Here is a 21678-nt window from a genome sequence, read left to right on the forward strand (position 1 = left end):
ATTCTTCCAGGAAGCAATGTTTCATAAGTGCTTTGAAAAAAATATACTACCTACCAGATTAGCCTCATAAAACTGTCTAGGTTTCAAACCATGTAACTTTTCTAAGAAATGACTCACTCAATGTTCTGCGTAATGTTCTAGGTAATCATTGAACAAAAGGGGTAATGTCCAAAAATGTAGATGTATGCCTAATTGTGCCTCTATGTACCATGCTTCTTCAATAATGTAGCCATAAGTAGAAAAATACAGATTGCATATATAGATCTTTTTACCCTGAAGCATCAGTCTTTGTTTGGGAAAATTATGGGTGGTACTTTTCATGGTATAAGTATTGTGGTTATGCCGCTGCTACATATATGTTCTGACCTCTACTGAGAAATAGCTACAGCACTGTGCTTTCAGCAGATAAGTACCAACGTGAACATCAATGGGATTGGCCATTTCAGAAATATCTACCTTCATATAGTGTATGTTACTTAGAAAGCTTTTTTTTTTTTAACTGTAACAATATAAAGCACATATTCACATAACATTACCTTGGAACAGTGTTTCCCAAATATAGTTAATTAAGTGCAATGTGAAATTCATGGGTACTGTGAATTAATAACTATATACAGTATGTTAATTAAAAAACTTGATCCTAAACAATAGGATTCCTTCTGACTTCAATTTTGTCAATCAATGACACTTGCTATAAGTAATGGAAACAATGTGGTTGGGGCAGGTTACAGAGGGGTGGGGACTGGACGGAGAAAATAGGTGTCTTGTTTTTATTTATTTTTTCTGCTTCATTCGCCTACTTTTGTTAACATGTCTGAGAGAGGTGTTTAGCTGTGAGACAGTCATAGTGACGTTGAATGAAGAGTCCACAATCCTCACCATTTGAGCTAGTGATAACAGGAGTGAGAGCTGCAGGATCAGCACCTCTGCCGATTCTGTGAGCAGCCACTCTGGGTGTGTTTGCTGTATTGCTGGGTACACACTATAGAAAATTACTTCAGATGCGATTTCTGCAACAATTCTACCAACGACTGAAAGTCCCGATAAGCATGCTGACTCATGTGAACTCACCTACACAAGTTACCTTCAGATCTCTGCTTTTCATCTGTCAAAACCATCTGCTGAAAATATTGTGACTCTGCATACTCTATAGAGATCTGCCTACACTGCCGGTCATGAGTGCATACACACTTCCACATGTGCCCAACATCGTTCCATCATTGATCGTGATTGTTAGAACGTTTATAAAACCAAATCAACAGATGCGATGAGCTTTAGAATGACAAAACATGATTGTGGGAGCATACACACTAATACGATATCTTACCAAAAGGTTGTTTATTGTGTGATCTGCACGATAACTGCATAGGTGTGTATCCAGCTTAAGTACTGTACCTATTTGAATAGTGCAATAATTGGTGCACTTTGTGGTAACCCGCTGAAGCAAATTATTATTACTGCAGAATATTAGTGCCTTTTGGTCATGATAGTAATAAAAAGCAAGCTAGAGAAGATTACTAATCCCAAAACATTTCCCATGTCAAAAACGCACACGTCTTTACAACATTTTGCAACTGTTTCTAGCCTGTGAAGGCAACAGCTGCTAAGACGGATACAGTAAAAATTTCTGAGCCCTTGGCTACATTTGCTAGTTCCAAAGCATTGTTTCCTGAAACAGTAAATTATTTTTTTAACGGAAGGTCTTATTTTAACAGTCAATAGTTCTGAAAGGAAATGGTGATATATATACCAAGTGCAGGAATTTGGCTATGTGACTTCTGTTATAGCTGAATTGTATTAATGTCAATAAAAGTTATTGTTTAAATGGTTAATATTACCTGCAGAGGGTCAGAAAGTGACCAATGGGTCTTATACCAGTCTATTCTGCAAAGTATAATTGTGTCCTATAAACAGGGCCTGGGCAGAGTGGCTTAGGGTGGTAGTGGGGACTGGCAGTGCACATGCATTACTGTTGATAATGCACCCAGTGTGTCATACTTAGCTGCCATTTAACTGAGATTGCTGAACTAGTGGTGTAAAACCAATGGTTTTATGGGCTCACTTACTTAAGATTTTAGTGGGCTGCACTGGCAGCAGTAACCACGGCTGGGCTGTGAAAATAATACACAAACAATTCTCCAAGCTCCAGGCTTGATGTGCTTTTGTACCACCACCCAACCTACTTCATAATAGTGGTATCACCAGACTATGGCACCAGTTGAACAAGCTAATTTTTACATTTTGTACCCTACGTGGATTACCAAGCGATTCACTATCACTAGGATTCTGATCATGGTAACTAATTAAAAGTAGTCACCAATTACAGTATTGGTTGTTTCTAATAATTAGTGTGTATCACTGAGCATGTGCACTATAAAGACTGGAGGTGAGAACCTCAAATCTCCAGTTCCTACAGTTCTGTCACCTGAAACATGATACTCTCTTGGCTTCATGGTAGGAACAGCCCTGTGGAAGTGTGGAGACTAAAACAGAAGAGCTGTTATTTAATGTAAAGAAGTGTGGCTGTACTGTTATCTGGATGAGATAACTCCTACAATGACCACCTTACCAAAAATATTGTTATCTTTCCTAATGTCCCTAAACATAGAGATACTTTCACCATTTTATTATGTATTCACACCAAACATGTGTTATAACGTTTGACCCACCCAGATATACAATTGGAGTTCACAAGGGGCAAAGAAAAAAAAAATTGAAGACCTTCAACATTTAGATCAAACTTTTTTATAATCATGATCGTTGAGCGTTGGTCAGTGCCAGGAGCACTGCCACACATGGTATTGAGGAGGGTGAATACTGGAGCCAAATAGTTGTTAAGCATGGAAATGAAAGTAACCTTACTGTGCTTTGCAAAGTGTATCATTTGGCTTGATCAGGTACATTACTGGGAAGTCACCACATCTGGGATTCCCTGTGTTTCAGATGTTGCCTATAGCAACCAATCAGATTCAGTTATCATTTATTTAGTACATTCTACAAAATGACAGCTAGAATCTAATTGGTTGCTATAGGCAACATCTATTTTCAAAACCGCAGTTTAGTAAATACACCCCTAAATGTTTTTTTGTAAGATTAGGTTTTAGCCAAATACATTGAATTTGGCTAACCAATTCCAATTGTTGCTTTCCTTTTGCATTTAGTGTGCATAACACAATGCTATGACTTCCATTAGCTAAAATTTCTGATAAGATTTGACATGGAAATGGAGTGCAGGATACATTTCAGTTGTCAAAATATTTTATAAAAGGATTTGGTTCATCTGTATGAATTGCATATTTGAAGACTTAACAGATCACAACATTAATTCTCCTAGTGAAATTCAACCACTTAATGATGGAAATATTTTATATTTTCATGGATACACATGGGTATCATCAACCTGATTATTATTATTAGTAGTAGTAGTAGTAGTACTGACACCCTAGGGCAATGTGTCTAAAACTCCATAATTTGCTAGGTATATGCCAAACAAACATTTTCAGTCTGTGTGCGGGAAAGAGAATAAAAAACAATCAGCCAACATTACTCCCAACAATCCTACCAGGGTTTACCAGCCAGCACTCTGAGTGGTAGAAATGCCGCCTCTTGATCCCCAGCCAAATGACATCCGCTGATAGCTAGTGTAAATCATGGAGAGGCAATCAGCATTCTTACCAATCACAGCCCTAACTGCTCCCCTGTTTCCAGCTATTCAATGTCAAATGCTTTAAAATTTCCATCAGATCCGGGAGTATGAGTCATTGATGACCAATGCAGTCTTCCAAAGGTCTCCATAGCCATTATTTGGGATGCGTTTATGCTTTTGCACTGAATTTTGAATGATGATGGTAGATTTTATGCAAGTGCAAATCATTGGTCCTAATAAGTGGCAAATAATATTGATTATGTTACTATTATGCACCTGGCTCATGGCAAAAATGACATATCATTTCTGTGTGTGAAATATTTAAACCAGCTGCAAGGAGCGCAGAGAGGTCAGGCATTGGTAGAAAGCATTTCTACTGCATATGAGTCTATGTTTTTAATGCCAGGAGTCTTGTTTAGTGCACAAGATGTGCCTCTCATCCAAAGTGTTTATTATTTCACACTCCACAAATGGGACACTTAAAGTAAAAACAACTTTGTTATAGCCTTACTTCTTCTTCTTACTTCTTTTTTTAATTTAATGGAGGGGCTGTCCAAAAATCTGAATTTGATACTTTGCACCTTATGTACAGGGAATAAAAAGGTGCCGACAGTGTCATAGGAATAACAGTAAACAGGTTTGTACCTGTCTATGAGACCTAAAGTGTAAGTTGCACATAGAAGCAGGTAGAACAGTGCTTAAAGATATGTGCAAATGTGACATGTGTACTGTGCTACAGTAACCCCAATGTGTTTTTCTATGAAATTACATTTTGTGATATTACTTAAGCTATTCAAAGTTCATTATGCCATTTGCACTCCATCATTTTATTTCCAGGATAGCAATTTCATTTGTTCTTCACTTATTTTTCCATTTCTTCAATGCAGCTCCTGACCTGGAAATTATTAAATCAATGATAAATTATTTACGTCAATTAGCTGAAAAACAATACATTTATTATTAAATATCAATATCATAAAGCAATGTGCATGTGTATTATACATTGTCCTTCATATGTGAAAACCATGTACTAGTAATCATTTGCAGACATCTTTATCCTCATGTATACAAACTCATCATATAACTAGACATGTATACATATTCTATATCTCATATCACATCAACATCAGGAAGGTTTTTTTCATTCCTGTATTTTTTAAACCAGCACTGGATAAATAGCAGTGCTTCTTTCTGTACTTCCATGCCTTACTTGGGTGACTTGGGAACATTTCCTTTGCTGCAAATGCTTTCATTTTCAGGTATTCAAAGTTATCCCATCCTCAACATGGTAGGAATGAAAGGCTGGATGAATGAACCAATGTAGATGGATGGGCAGATAAATAAATCATGAGTCACTGAGTGAATGAATTGATGGATGATTGATTGAATGAATGAATGGATGAATGAATGAAACATTAGTCAGTAAAGCTGGGTACACACTACAGAAATTTCGACCAACTTTTTATGCCGAGCGATTTTACATGCGATCGATGTTCCGACCGCTCGGTCCATGGACTGCATACACACTAGCCTTGTTTAGGATGATAAAGGGAAGAGCGGACGTCCCTTTAGCGACTTTTTACAGCCATGTTGTCGTGAGTAATGACTGTAATTTCATACTCACTGTTGTGGATCTGTCGGAAGTTTATACACACTACACATCGGAAACGAGATTGGAACGAAAATATTAAACTGTACGACCAACCAAATGAGGCGACAATCGTCCATTTGGGCAGACTTTCGACCATTGTGTCACTGCACACACTGACCCGACTTTTGAACGAGAGGTCGTATGTCGGCTGATTTAGCCGATTTTTGGATGAAAACTGTGTAGTGTGCACCCAGCTTAAGTCAGAGAAGTGAAGAAATAATAAATGACTGAATGCATTTTTACTCCAGACATTCCAAGCAATACATGTGCCTCCATTATAATAGAAAATGTTAAAAAGTGTAATTTGACACAAGACAAAATGTATCTATATAATGTAACTTTCATTCTTTATTGTATTATTCGTCCTGAGGATATGATTTTCATGATACCATCCTCAGCACTGATAGTCTTAAACATTTAAATACAGCTAGAGGTACACTATTGTGCTTGGCTATTGAGTGTGTGTACGCTGCTAATACGATTTCCTCCACCTAGTGAGCTAGAAGTAAAGCTATACTTATCTTTCCATAGCCATGGAGCATTGATTGTAGGTGGTTGGCGTGCAAACCACAAGGAGATCAGGAACCAGAACCACAGGCTGCAGGAAGTGAGCTTGAAGAACAGGCATCAGACAGGTGAATCCAGGAGGTTTAAATAGTGCCCCAGAAGTGCTTAGCCAATGAAAAAGAGGGAGGAGGTCCTGAAGTGCCATAGGCTTGCACCTGCACAGATCTGAATATAGCTGAATGAATGTCTGATGCTGGGACATGGCAGTTTCCAGATGAATGGACTGCAGGTAATGAAACAGGTACTATCTGTGGGACCGGAGCGTTACATTGTCTTCCTTCTGCTTACTGTGCATTTGTTTATGTTCGTTCTGCAACATCGAGTACTTCTTGTGTCTGCACTCTCTAGCACTTTCATAAACTTTTGACACTTCAAAATATACTTTAGATTGAGTAGTCCTAGAAGTAGTTTATGCTGCAGCTCCTTTTGCTTAGTCTACATTAATGTACAATCTTTAATCATATTGTCTGTATTTTTGAACATGCAGCACTAACCACTCATCTATTGACTTATTGGCCTTTTGATATCTTTCATAAAACAACTTACCCCATTTCGGAAAGTTTTTGACAGTATTGCAAAAATCTATTTATACTAACATACAATTACAAAATCCTATTGATAGAACAGCACAAACATAGATGTCTTCACTTGTCTTTAAACATCATCCCTACTAGAACACTCCACTCTACCCAAGGTCTGTCCCTATCATGTGAATGAGTTCTTTGTACAGCGCTGCGGAATTAGTGGCGCTATATAAATAAATGATGATGATGATGATATCATCCACAGTCATTACTTACTCCCATTCTCGGTTTCAGGACTGTTCTTCAGGCTACGCCCATGAAACCTCTTTGTGCAAGATTATAAAATACCCAAGACACTGTCTAAATCTCTCTAGGCTATTCTGCCTGATTACCACCCCTCTATACAGTTCATGCAAAACTTACATTCATTCTCTCTATACTCAAACAACCTATTGATCCCCAAACCAACATTACTATGAGATGCAATGCAATTTGTTTCTCAATGCAATATGGTTGGCCCAACATGCAATGTGTGGCACTTCAGCTCATGTATGAAACTATATTTTTCTATAGATGTAAGCTTGTGTGCGGGGCCTTCTTACATACTGTACTGCTACATGACAGACAATCAATAGCCAGTTTAGCCAGCCAATTGCCCATTTGAATTAGGCGCCACGGTGAGCCAATCGCAGCTTGCTGCACCACTAAGCCCCACTGTGGATGTCTGAAGAGACAATTGCGGAGGCGGAGAAAAAATAAAATTTGTGCAAGGACATTCGATACACCCCGACCTGCGGCCCTTTTGTGGATGTCACTGTGGTTGCATCATGATCAAGTAAGATCTCTGCGCCTGTTGTAGCTTTCCACAGACTACACATCTTTGTCTGCTACTGCACAGTCTTATTATTGTTTATTCCCAAGTGTAAAGCACAGCACAGTATGCTGGTGTTCTAGTAAATAAAAGTTATTAATAATAATTGCAAGTTTCAAATTTGCTTATTAATATGTCGTTTTCATTTTTCTGCTGCTGACAGCTGTCCACTAGCACAGCTTGTATATCAACCCCGATGTATATAAGTCTGTATGCTATCTATTTGTCTCAGCAAATACCAGCTGCAGGAGTTCCTTCCATCTTGCTGACTTCTCTGAGATGCTTCTTGTGTCTAGGTCCGATGGAGCAATATATTTACTGACGTGTTTTTATGTGTAGCGTGTAGACAACCCTTGTAGTACCTTATGTATTGCTTTGTGAATACTCACAGATGGCAGCTTGTCTCTCTGCACTGAACATAATATGTGTATTACATCAGTGACTCTTTGTCAGACATCCATAATGCAGTAGCTACTGGTAAACAAAAAGGCTCTACCCCAATCTAAGGGAGCCTTAGAAGCTCAAATACAGCACCAGCATTTACAGGCTGCAGAAACTGGGGAGGGACACAGTTAGCAATAAAATATAATGTTAAGGACACATAGCCATAGTTATTAAACCCGAGATTTAGCTTAAAGTTGTAGGACTAGAGAATCGCACGGTGAAAATGGCTGTTTTGCCAAACTGCAAAAATTCAGTGCTACAATATTTCAGTTCTTCTCTGCCATTCCATGGCATTTACCTATCTGTACTTAGACTGCGGATTCATATGGACACAGCTTTAATTCCTGTTGGTAGACAGGGGGGAAATTATAGTCTTAACTTAGATATAAACATTTGTAAATGTGTGTTTACTATATATTGACATACTTGATTTGAAATATATACTCATCAAATTCCATACTGTCCTTTAAACCAACAGCAAAATCAAGTAAGAGTTAATTGTTCATAGTAACTTAATATCTATTTCAGGAAGCTCTAATTGTTAATGTATATGACAAATAAAGACATTTAACATGCTGGCTTTGAGAATAATGATGGTGTTTAGACAGACACATCAATGTCTCTCAGTAAGTGAATTCAGCATTTAGAACTACAAATGAACTATTTATTTAATTGTCCTTGCACATACGGAAAGGGGACAGAGTCAAGTCTGATGTATTATTGAAGTATACTACTCGTATTTTTTTATTCTTATTTTATATTTGTCTAACAGAAATATTAAGAAATGAAGGCATTATCAAAATTATTTTTTACAAGACTTTCCTTAGCTTCTTCGAATGGGGTTACTAACTAGATAGTTGTTCTTCCCTTTCAAAAATATTTATGTCATAGTCATAGCTTTACAATAAATGAATCATTTATTTAATATAAATCACATTTTTACTACTTGGAAGCAGTGGTTTTGTGAGCATAATGGTTTCGCCGGCAGCAATGCTGCAGACGCACTCTGTGGTGGCCACTTGTTTAAAATATATGATTTTTAATTTAAAGTTTAAAGATGCAATGAGTATATAAAATCCCTTCGCCTTGTATTTATTCCACCTTCATTTGCATCCCAAGTGAAGCTTTTTTGGACATAGTTTATAACATTTATTAATTGTGCGCTGAGGAATTGGTGACGTCTTACAAATAAACGATGACGTTGATAAACTGAAGAATTTACAATAACGATATATACATAAAGTATTAAAGTACGTTTATGGGAATAGAAATACTTTATCATACGGTCTGTGTAAAGGAAAGAAAAAAAAAAAGACATGAAGATTTTAATGAATGAGTACTTTGTTACTATAATATGGTCAGTATTCATCAGTACGAGGTTTGAGGAGCAGGAAAAACAACATGGAACAATTCCACTAGTTACTGCAGTCATGTTTTCAGCTTGGGCTGAAGGATGTGGCTCCCCACACATGGGCCTCTCCTGAATATCTAGTCTCGTGGCTGATCACGTACAACATGATTTCCTCTCTGCAAACTGCGATGAAGGCTAAAGATGGGGAAAAATAAGACTGGGCACAATCACACATTTTATGGTTATATTTTTCCAGTGCTCAATTATTTTGCGTAAAGGACTTATTCTTATGACCAATGGAAGTCCCAGAACTAATTGGGAAATAAATCTGATCTTTCTTGAAAAACAACTGAACAATATAGTTTTTTTTTCTCCTATAATGTGAGTGTTTTTTTGTGATGTGAATAATGATGCATAAATAATTTTGCACACTATTTGGTGTATTTCACTTCTTCTAAAAAGGAGTGCATGTGGACACTGCCTTAGGTGGGCTACAAACAGGACACACGTGAGTGACCAGGTCAGATGAAGTCCCGAGAGATGACTGCTTAGCCCAGTGATGGGCAAACTTTTTCAGGAGCGGGACAAATAAAAAAGAAAAACTTTAGGCGGGCCAATATATTAAAAAACTTAAATATCGAAATATATAATACAAATTTTTTGAATGGGACGGGAGGGTTATATAGCAGTGTTACCTCTATAAGTGCAGCGATCGTACAGATACAGACCTTATTTCAGCAGGTTGTTGCAGATCCGTCTTTTTGGTGAGCCACTAACTGACAACACAGCAGCCAATCGAAATCCGCCATAGTATATAGCCCAGCCCATCTCTTCTCACATGACTTTCAGCCATTAGGGGGTGGGCAGGTGTTTGAGTGATTGACATATGAAGTGTCAATTTAGGAAGGAGGATGAAGTGTAATGGAGGAAATAGCTGGGAAGGCATAAAAATGAAGGTTCTGACACACGGGCCGGAAAAAACCTCTAAGTGGACCGGATCTGGCCCGCGGGCCGTAGTTTGCCCATCACTGGATTAGCCCATTGCATCCTGGTTGTATTATTGTACACACAGGCTGATAGGGACTTTCAGTGGTTATCATCCAACCTCATCTTATGCCATGTTTGATAAAGGTCCTGTCGATTTTAAGAGGACCATTATCAGGAATTTTGGTCATTATAACCCAAACACGCTGCGATATGAGGTTAATACTGCAGCAATTGGCACCTCTGGGATTCAAATGTCCAATAACAATTGTGGTTATACACTTAGGATAACAATCTTCACAATACAGGTTTTATTTCTATATGCATGCAAAAAATATTCTGATTAATTTCCATTAGTAAAACCGGAACAAACAGGTGTTTATTGACAAAACACATTGTTTACCATCCCTATCCAAAGCTCAGACATTACATTTTCATTAAATGTTTTTTTTTTGGGCTAAGGGCCAAGCAGGGCTGGCATTAGGTGCTTTCCCTGTGCAAATCCATCAAGGGAAACTTGGCCTTATAGCAAATGCTTTCACTTGTGAAATGTTAGTATTTTGAATTCATGATATATAAATAGTGTATGAGGTTTACAAAGTAGTGACAGGACAAAAAAAAGTAAACAAAAAAACAAACACTTTTTCTATAGGAAGTAAAAAAATGAATAGTTCCATCAAGAACATTGGTCTAAGCATAAAAAAATGAGAACAATGATTTTTGTATTATATGTATATGACACGTTCATACATATGAAACCTAGTTGTAAAAGTGATCTATCTATACTAAGTTGTATTGTGTGTCTATTTATATGCAGTTTATTTGCTGCTTAGTCAGTAGTTAGAGTTGTGGGATGGACCTCAGAGAAATATGGCAGTGCACACTGAGAAACATTATCATTCTCTGATTAACAAGGTTTGTTCTGATATTTTAAGAATGACAACACAACCTAGATCACCCTGCACTGTAGCTTAATAAGATGTATAATGAAGTAGAAAAACATGTAATGGCCAAGCAAAACCCTTATAAATGTGTCAGCCACTCAGTTGTGTGCCTATGCCTTGCCCTATCCCCCTTAACATCAGCTTAAGAATTGTGTGTATGACTTTATGACACCCGCTTGCTTTGGCAGAATACAATATATATTTATATTATAAGACATTTTTGTATACCTGCTTCGGAGTCCTATGCCTTCAGTAAACCAATAACAGTACCCACGTTTTAGTATCTCTTCTGGTGATCACTGAACATTTACAGGTTTCCAGTGTTACACTCACTACATGAAAGTAACTATGGGCACAATCATGAAGAATATTTGTTTTCCTCTAATTTTTGCCTATTTTTGCTGTATACTGTCACCAAGAAAATAGAGTATTTAAGAAAGCCCCCACTAATCCCCCTTATTATCGCTCTAAATGTAAAACAAATAAATACGTACAGAGCGAGGATGTATTGTACGCTATATTACATGTGACTGACCAAGAACCACTATAAATAATGAAGCCAATAAAAGAATATACTACATAGATCCTCTAGGAAATGTTCTAGATGTGAGGTTATTATTGTATCCTTTAGAATCTGCATTACCACTGATATATGGCTCATGTCTAGTGAATTATGTACATAAATCAGTGATGGCAGAATGCAGCTCCTCACTGCTTTACAGGAAGATTTGTTTGTTTTAGCGTGTAGCACTTGTTTCATTTAAATGCCTGCTGCAGTTTTATTACTGATAGGTGTTTCTGTAATTAAATGTAGTTTAAACTAATACTGAAATTAAGGGTAATGCCAATTTTTAAAATTAGGGGGCTACCTATGCAGCAACTGTAGTTTATCAGGAAGTCTATTGTCGATATAAATAATTGATTTTGCAATTGAGGGACTTTTTTTTCTTTTATAGTATATGTACTAGTAGAAATTCTTATCCTCTTTCAAATTTGTTATACCACAATACTGATTGGCCTTAGGTATTATTACCTATATCTTGTCTGCATTCAGTATAAATCCTTAACAATGTTTAAAATGCAGTTATTTAAGATTACTTAAGGTTTATTAATGGAAAGCATGTTCATCCTATAAGACGTGAAGTTTAAGGGACAGTGGGCTTGAGTCATTAAGGAGAGCAAGGCAAAAAAAAAAAAAAGAGTAAATTTGATCCTGGACAAACCATGTTACGATGCAAGGGGTGCAAGTTAGTTTATTATTGTGTATACAAGTTCAAGACTGGCTGCTTTTTCATCTACACACAAACACTTGATAGTTTTATTTTTATACTGAAATTTGAAGTTGATCTAGGACATGCCCTACCCCAACTATAAATCTGTCCCCACATTTCAAAATCTCCCCCTCCAATGCAACCTGGTTTTGCCAAGGTGTAAAGTTACTCTTATATTTTTGCTTTGCTCTCCATAATGATTGAGGCCCAACATCTTTTCTAAGGCAGCATAAAAGGTGGATTGCGGTGGGGATTTATTGCATCAACTTATTTAATTGTTTATTTATTTATTTATTTAACCCGGCAGTGTTAACTATGATATATATTTATACCGTACTTGGCTGGCAATCTACCTAGTGGGTGTCCCCTCAGCATGCAAATAGAGTGACATGTTTAATTGATAATGTCACATATTATTTTGTACATCTTACATCTGAAAAGAGCATGTAACCTTACTTGCGGTTGGGACGCACAGTCTCAGATGTGATTATTGCATGTATTTGCAGTCCTGTGGCGTGTTGCTTTCAATGATTTGGCTTACCTGTAGCACAGAATGGTTGGGGGGACACTGTGCGTATACAATCCTCCATCGCTAGCCAGTCACCAATGCTGCTTCAAACCCACCAGTCTTTGAAGTGAGCAGCCTGAACATCGATTCACTGAGGTGGACTTGCCAATAAACACAAACAAGATTATACATGATCTGATCAGATACAGTGACATCTAATCTGTACAGATGGTCAGGACAAGGACAACTGGCCCTGCCATGATGTTACTATTCCTACATTACTGAACGATTTGCATTGTCCTTAGACTAGCTTTTAGAGATGGAGCCTCCCACAGTGATACGTAGACCGGTATTTCACACCATCTCAAACATCACTGACTTTTGGGAAATGCTTATTAAAGAAGGTAGCTGGCCTAATTGAATCTTAAAAAAACAAAAACAAAAAAGAGTTTTGCAAGTTTTCACCAATGACCCTAAACATGTTCAGGCTTTGCAGCTGTTGTGTATTGCATTAAATAGTAATAAGAAATCAAGGCATACAAATGTGCAGACAATTGTCATTTTTTACATCTAAAAACATCTTAAAACTAAAATAGATTGACCACAAAATACAACACTTTTACCAGAAAAAATTAAACAGTATCTAGTTTATTACATATAGAAAGATTTTCCAGAATTTACAAACAACCACATTGCTCATTCCAGGGAGTTTTCATTTAAAGAGTTCAGCCAAGTTTCACTTTTTTTTTTCCCTAAACATTTTTTTCCTTTTATGTTTTACATTATGTACAATGGAAGACTGTTGATTTCATATTTTTATTTTTTTGTACCTGCGCAATGGTTTGTGTTTTGTTTTGTCTTTCAAACCCGCGAGTAGCATGTGTAGGGCCTTCAGTTACCACAATCCGTTTAGCGAAACTGCAGCCCTATCTGGCACAGATTGAGTTATAGCACTTCACTGTCAGGAGTGCAAAACCAATGTATTCTTATTTACGCTTATATTACAATGTCACTAAATAGGACCGAAAATAAAAAAGTCCTAGTAATCTAGGACCCCTTTTTGTTTCTTACAAAGGAGAATAGTACCCTACTTATAATATTATTAGCCTTATTTTAGCAATTACCCAAAGTCTGAATACCTCAGAGTCCCACATAAAAGGGCGGGCTTGAGAAAAAGTAAATAAAAGTACATGTATAAATCAAAACCTATGTTAAATATTTAAGTCTCACCAATCATTATTACAGTTTTTCGTACTTAATAATTTACACCAATGATTTGTAAAGTTTTTGTTTTTTTGTTTTTTTCTTGAAATCTTCAGCAGCAACTTAAATTGAATGAGTTGAGAACAATGTGCGAGGAAGCGAGTCCATGTGCACCGTGGCCTGGCGCTAGGAGGATCGGATGGTTGAGGTTGACTCCAAGGATGTAGCGGAGCAGACTGTATCTGTCCAGATGTCACAGTGCTTTTTGCTTGGCACAACAGAGAAGGTGCGGTTCAGTCAGCTGACTCCTGAGGTTTGCGTGTATAGTAAACAAAGTGAAGTGGATGCAGCGTACCATCTATTGACGAAAAAGGAGGTGAGGTCCTAGTTGTGATGTGTGGAGGCTACCGAGAGTCCGTAATCCCTTGAGATTTAAAGGGTGATTTGCTGAGGTGGCAGAGGTTGTTATTCTAAAAAACAAAAATGCATATAAGTATAGTGACAGGAAACGTACGACATATCGGAAAGAAACTAACAATAGAATTTTGTTATTTTAGAAAACAATACTGTATGAGAACATGAGTAAAAATGGTGCTTGGGCTCAACTTATGCAGTCAATATGGTAGTTGCTAGATCAGGACTAACGTCCATGTTTCTACAAAGTAGGCACAATGCAGAAAAAGATATTCCTGACTGCAGGCAAGAAAGAGAGAGGTTGAGCCCCTGAAATGTTACAGGTTTCTGAAATGAAATACATCTGCTAATTCCTTTTTTTAAATAACCCTAGTTAATGTGTATTCAAGAGTGTACATCACTGCATAGTGCGGAATAAGAGTAACAAGCAAACAACGTAAATAGTAATAAGATATCAGGCAGTACAAATGTGCTGACAATTGTCATTTTTTACATCTAAAACATCTTAAACTGAAATAGACAGACCATAAAATACAACACATAAGCTGCCTTGCTAAGCAGCATTTGTGCTTCACCAATTGTATAAATGTCCACTTTACACATCACCTTACTGCACAGTGAGTCAGCCCTACGTTATGCCTGCATTGTCCATTACAGACTTATCGGTGTTCACTAACAATAGCTGAAGGGACGGGGAGTGCTAAGTACTGTGCTTAGATCACAGTCTCGGCTCACCATTGTTTCTCATCAACAGTCGTCAGTATTTCCTTAACAACCTATAAAACAGCATTCAACACAACTGGCTTAGTGCAGGGGATCTCGGGCTACAGTGAGCTCAGTGAAGGATCATTTAATGTCACTGACATCACTGCTGGCAGCTCCACAACAGGGAAAACCTGTGTTTAATCTATTTCCCACTTACCGCCAGCAAGAGCTGGAGTCCCCGATAATGCAGCTTTGTGGTTGGGGCTGGACATTTTTGCTGGATTACACAATCCTTCCTGGCAAGTAGAACATGTAACTGAAAGCTACGATGGGGCACATTTTTGTAGTGGTTTATGTTTCACATCTGCTCTAAGGTGTTTTCAAGGAGACTAAACCTTTTAATCACAAAAGCAGGAATTACTGTATCAGAAATACCCATTCCTTAGAATATACATATTATTTTGAGGAACACAGGTAACATGCATGAGAAACAAAAGCACCAGGCTAGTATACTGGGAATATCTTTATCATTAAACCTGAGACTATTTAACCCTTGCTACTGTCACTGGATGAAGGCAGCTTTGGCTGTCATTATTAAGGCATGGATCAGTGCTAGAGCCTATTGCCAACAGCAGCCTCCTGCAGCTAGATGCATCCTAGGTGGCCTCAATGTTGTGCTGCTGACAAACATATTGCATCAAAGATAGAATCTGCTAAATCCTTTAAGCCTCTCACACACTGAACAAGGTTGCCAATGCTTAGCTTGCAGTTCAAGTGCTAGAGTAAGCCCGATAGGTGAACACACTCAAACCTTGGCTTTGAAAGAAGAAAAACTTCAGCTTACGAGCACTTTATCAGAAGTTGGCCAGTCACACAAATAGCCCCGTCACAGACACAAATGGCCCAAACATGAGCAGTGCCAGGTTCATTCTCAACAACTTTTGCTTAGTGCAATGCAAGCATTTCATACATTTCCTTTTAACAAAGCTAATCCCAGTCTATTTTAAATCTCCTATGTAATGCTATTGGTATGAGTTTTTGAGAAAAAGTACAAAAGAAAACTTGCCAAACTTGAATGGATTTACCATATATTGTGAAAAGCAAGAATTAAAAGAATATCTTAATGTTTGAAACAATATAGGCAAACATCTAATGTTTAAACACGGCTGCCCTGCTTGGGGTAAGACAAGACATTGTGACCTTTCCACTTTGTTCATACATTCACAGGGGCATATTCAATTGTAGCAGGATTCCGCGACGTTAAAACTACTACCGTCATAACGGTAACCATTAGCTGGATTTCGGCTCGCGGTTTAGGGAGCTGCAAGCTGAAATAGTGGGCGGAGCGCGAGATTTTCGGCATTTCCGCTGACAATTGAATATGCCCCACAATGTTATCCCTATTATAACACTTATAAAGGGGTCATCCCTTTTCAGGTGCCATACAAAAAGCAGACATGTTTAAATGTCAGTGTTTTAGAATGACAGATGTACTGTTCCCTAACTCGCCATCACCGAGACTTGGCTTCCTTACTGGGTGTCTATCCCGACACTGACAGCTAAGAACAGTTTTATTTGGTTCCTGCCAATCCAGTGCTGCCACCAAAGATAAGCCTATCTGAGATTCTCACATTAACAAAAATTGAGAACACGTGGAAACTAAAATGTATACCTTTATTTCAAGGTTCTGCAGGTCGAGAGGGTGACCTTGCAGTGGGACCCATACATAGAAACCTGATAAATAAATATTTAGGTTCTTAGTTGGTTGTTTCTATGAGAAACGCATTCAGCGTACTTGCATATTAAATCTGTGTTTCTGCTCTGCCCCATAATTCAGAGGAACATCTAATGAGGCAGAGAAAAGACGTCATGTCTGGTTTCATCTAGCCATCTTTAGAAGTCTTGCAAAAGTGATCATTAAAGTTACGTTTCCATATGTGGAAGCCTTATTCTGGGCATTGCCTAATAATTTAGCCATTACAGCACTCAAAGGCTTACAGAGCAGCAGACTGTCAAATGTGTACAATTAGAATTTTGGTTATATAGTCTTCCAGACAATGCAAGTCTAGAGAAGACTTTCCAGAACAGCAAACTGAATCACGCTGTTAATGTAGTTAGATGTTTTTACAACATATAACTGTGTCCATTTTGGAGCAAATGCGCTATGGGGAGCCTCACAGAGTGTGATTCCTATTGTCATCATATCCTCTCAGAAAGGGCAGAAATGTATGTAGCTGTAACACCTTTCTATTCTGAGTAATCAGCACTCTGACCCTGTGGCTCTGTGCGTATGACTCAGTGCTTGACCCTGTTGCTGTTTGTACGTGGCTGTGTGTGACACTGTTGCATTGTGTGTGAGTTATAGTGAGGGAAGAGGGAGAGAAATTCATTGATAGGAATATGGTGGTGGAAAAATTGAGATGGAGGAGGAGAAATGAATTAAGGCAAAGGGTAGTAGGGTAAAATTAATTTAAGGAAGGGGGGGGGGGATTTTATTGAGCCAGGGTGGGAAAAATACACCCAATGGAATTCATTGATTGAAGTGGAGAGAGCATTAAAGGGCTAAGTGGAGTCTGAAGTGACATTGTGCAGGGACCTCCTGACTTGCTGAGATGATAGGACGGCTGATCGGGGATGAGGGGGCTGCTGTTTCTGCAAGTCAAGAAGCCCCTCCCCTGCACAGTGAGTGGCCCAAATCATATGAATCTGGTGTGGTGCTGCTAGATGGTCTCTCCTAAGACCACTTCTAGTAAATACAGGATGATGGGCTGTTCTTTGTTACCAACCTGGCTGAGCGTGTGTGCGATTACTGCTGGAGGAAATCACAAACACTGGCATTGTGTCCTGGTCTGCTGCTACAGATACCAGCCTCTGTCCTAATCTGTAGGACCCGGCTCAGTGTCTTCAGTCAGGTATGGCAGACATTTATATTTTATCACTGATTCTTGTTGTGGTGTGTGTGTGCATGTACGTCACATGTGGCTTATTGGAGCTTCACCCTTAAAATAAGGTGACCATGTGTTGGATGGCTTCAAAATAGACTACCCATACAAACATGTTTTTATGAATCAGCTGCAAATGTTCTCTATATATTGCAGATCTGGGAATTCTATGGATACCCAATATGGATATTTTCATGGCACAAATCTGTGTATGTTTAACTGGAGATTATTTGGAACAAATAAAATGAAGCAGGAGAAGAAAAATCAAGGTAATTGAGAGCCAGCCAAGACTACATACATCTAGGAGGAAGCCATACATTCAGGATATAGAAGACCGCAAAACAAGATAGGAGCACAAAAAATAAGATGACAGTTCTGTGCGAGTTCTACTGTATCCTTCTATAATACGCAACATGGGTGGAAGGCGACCATTGCTGCCTTATGGTGCGGGGTGCGTAGGTTCTCTCAGTGCTTGTGTGGGTTTCCTCCACTGGGGCGGTGACATACATGAATGATTAAATATTCTAAAATAAAGTGCTGTGTATTATGTAGGCACCATAGAAATAAAGATCAATAAATAAAAACATCTGCCTAAACTGTTAGGTGTCTCAATAGCATTTTGTCTTTCAGAAAAGGGTTGTGTCCAGAAGCTCTCACAACCTTATTGATCTGTCAGGCATGAACAGGCTAAGTGATGCACTCTGAAGCGGTCATGTGTGGCAGAGAATATTTTCCATGGAAAGCTATGTGTCACGAAAGTTTGCTATAGGCTGTCTATAAAGGCCATTCATCCAGGCCTGGTCAACCTGTGGCTGTCCAGGTGTTGTGAAACTACAAGCCCTCTGTCAGAAGAAAGCCAGTCAACAGCTTGCAGAGATTGCTGGGAATTGTAGTTTCCCAGCACCTGGAGAGCCACAGGTTGGCCAGGCTTGCTCTAGTTCAACTAGCCCCCAACAGGCTGGACACACCTACTCTGCATGCTGGCCACGCCCCTCCAATGTGTTGCACTGGCACACTTTAGTACTGACGGAGCAGGGGAGCCTATAGCTTGCTGTCCCCAGTTGCCATGACTCCTTGCTACAACCATGGGTAATCCTGCTTTCATGATACATTTTACAGGCTTATAGCCCAGCTTATCCATAAATCACATCACAATGCGATGATTGTACTTCATATAAACAAATCTAGTGAATATTAGCATAATATAATTATAAATGTAAGTGCCCTAGACCATTTTCAGAGCCCTTATTTGGATCTTTTCAATTTTACCTATATCTTTTTAAAAGGCGATATCATACGATATGGACAAAAAAAAAACATCCAATGATACAGGTTCACATGGTGCATGTGAACACGTGCCACTGCTACTGTAAATGATTAACTACAATGCATTCAATGCTTCATGCAGCCATCACAAAATATTATGCTACTACAAAGCTAGGAGCGTACACAGCTCTGTTCAAATGAAAGCTGTCCTGCCAGTTTAAACTAGAGGCATACACAGTCTATATATAGAAGCGATGCCTCAGCACCAAAGCTTTGTAGCATCTTCAGCGCCAGGAAATGCCAGGATAAACCCTCCGAGAAATGTTCAGGCAAGAGATTCAGCATAAACAACACAAAACAAGAATGCTACAGTGTCCAACGTTCACTTCAGTACTGTACAATACAGCATTCTGCTTTCTCACTTTCACTAATCACTTAGCAGAACCATGTGCCCAGCTAAAGATTAGTACATACGTATTAGAAATCTATTACACACTGTACATAAAATGCCAGTTTGTTAGAGAAAGTGAGCTAATGTCATTGCAGCTTTCTGTAAAATGAACAGCAATTGATTAATGCTGCATACAACAGCACCATTGTAAAATAATACGCAGATCCAGATGGCAGGACAGATATGTTTTGCAGCTTTGTTCATTATGGCTAGGTCATGCCTTTAAATGATGGAATATTTTTTCCCCTCAAGCATCTACATGTTTCAATATAGCAAGGAAAATAATTATAGGGGGTCAATGAGCATTCAAGCATACTAAACATAATAGATGAATATATCTATATTGTGTTGGGCTTCCAGATACCGCTTGTCCAAGGATATGGCACCTCTTCCATGATGCTCAGTCTGGAAGAGCCAGTCTTGCATTAAACAAACCTAGTGTTACTATTAACCCACCTCCAGATCCCTTTTCTGCCTGTAGATCGATCATTCTAATGAATGTATATATGGAGTAGTTTTTATTGCACTGAATGGTGCACCAAGGTCAGAGGTGAACAAAATAATCTGGAGTGAGCGAACATGAATTTTAAGGACCAGGCAAGATGTGCATTCATTGACCTTGATAGAACGATCCCACCAAAACTTAGGCTTTCAGGTCTACCCAGTCCCTGAGATATGTCCTGCCCGATACGAAGAATTAAGTGGAGATTCAGTATGATCTTGTGACAGATCTCTAATAATTTAGCTGTTAATGGCCCAGGATATTTGTTTGTTAATAGAAAAGCAGGCACTGTGGCGTGTTGAGTAACCAGTCTGTAGTCCAGTCACGATTTTATATATTAGGGAGAATGGTGAAGAAACCGGAATAAGTATCTGCTGGAGCTGTGTCACAATCATGTCATATAATGAATCCCATTCACTACCCCCATTGTTACATAAACAGTTGTTCTCGTGCCAAGGAAATACAATGCATGTAGTAAACCAAAGTCTTGAATGAAAATAAAGATAAATTACTAGAAAACAAAGGCAACCATTATGACTCTATGAGCGAACCACTAACGTATTATGACATCACATGGTATGTCAACATGCACAGCACGCAAAGCCCTGCAGGGACACTACACATTGAGAGGAATTCAACAGTGAGACTTTTAATGGTTCATATATCTAAATTTATCAAATGTCCACATAAAAAAAATGCAACATCTAAGGTAGCCACTGAAAGGGGCCTCAAAACACAAAGAAGTCTGTGCTGCTTTATAAGCAAAACTTAATGTGGCAAGACAATAAATCTATATTCAAAAGCAACTCAAGTATTTCTTGAATCAAATGTTCAATGACAACACTCCCCAGGGCAAGGACACAGCAGTGTACATGCAAATACAACACATTTTGCTTCCAAAACTGGGAAAAACTGGATTTTGTTGGTCAAAACATCCATCCTCATTACCCGAGATGGTGCTACTAAAATACCAGTAAAAGCCATTATTCCCATCTAGGAGCAGGTATTAACTTTCTGAACATAGTTTAACAAATACAACTATAATGTTCACAAGAATCATAATGACTTTTAAAATCAGGTCTTTTTGTGATGGTTAAAACCTTGTTAAAAAAAAAAAAAAAAACTTATAAATTACCTCTTCAGCAAAGTAAAATGGTCAATAGATAATTATAAAAGGATACTTCCTACCTCTGAGTCTTTAGCAATGTAACTATAAGAATGTAAATATATGACTGGATCTAGGACTCAGCCTGCAGAAATATTCTACACCACTAAAGCCTATTATTGGCACATGTCAAATTTCCAGTTACATTGGAGCACTGGGAATAACCAAAAATAAATATTAAAAACTACTATATGGAATGGGGTGGAGTGATCACTACATAAGATTAATAAATTGAAACTAGTACATGCCAACCTAAATAACTTTTTGTA

At 38.3% G+C, this 21678-nt stretch overlaps 1 protein-coding gene across 1 annotated transcript in view; it reads right to left on the reverse strand.

Moving 5' to 3' along the window:
* Window positions 1-13378: 13378 nt before the first annotated feature.
* Window positions 13379-21678, reverse strand: part of IRS1 (insulin receptor substrate 1) — a 33508-nt gene continuing 25208 nt past the window's right edge. Inside the window, exon 2 of the mRNA XM_075201950.1 lies at window positions 13379-14434. Within this exon, the coding sequence (XP_075058051.1) occupies window positions 14430-14434 (5 nt within the window). The 3' untranslated portion in view covers window positions 13379-14429. The remainder of the gene's footprint in view (window positions 14435-21678) is intronic.

This window comes from Mixophyes fleayi, chromosome 3 (assembly GCF_038048845.1).
Source record: "Mixophyes fleayi isolate aMixFle1 chromosome 3, aMixFle1.hap1, whole genome shotgun sequence".
Taxonomy (NCBI): Eukaryota; Metazoa; Chordata; class Amphibia; order Anura; family Limnodynastidae; genus Mixophyes; species Mixophyes fleayi.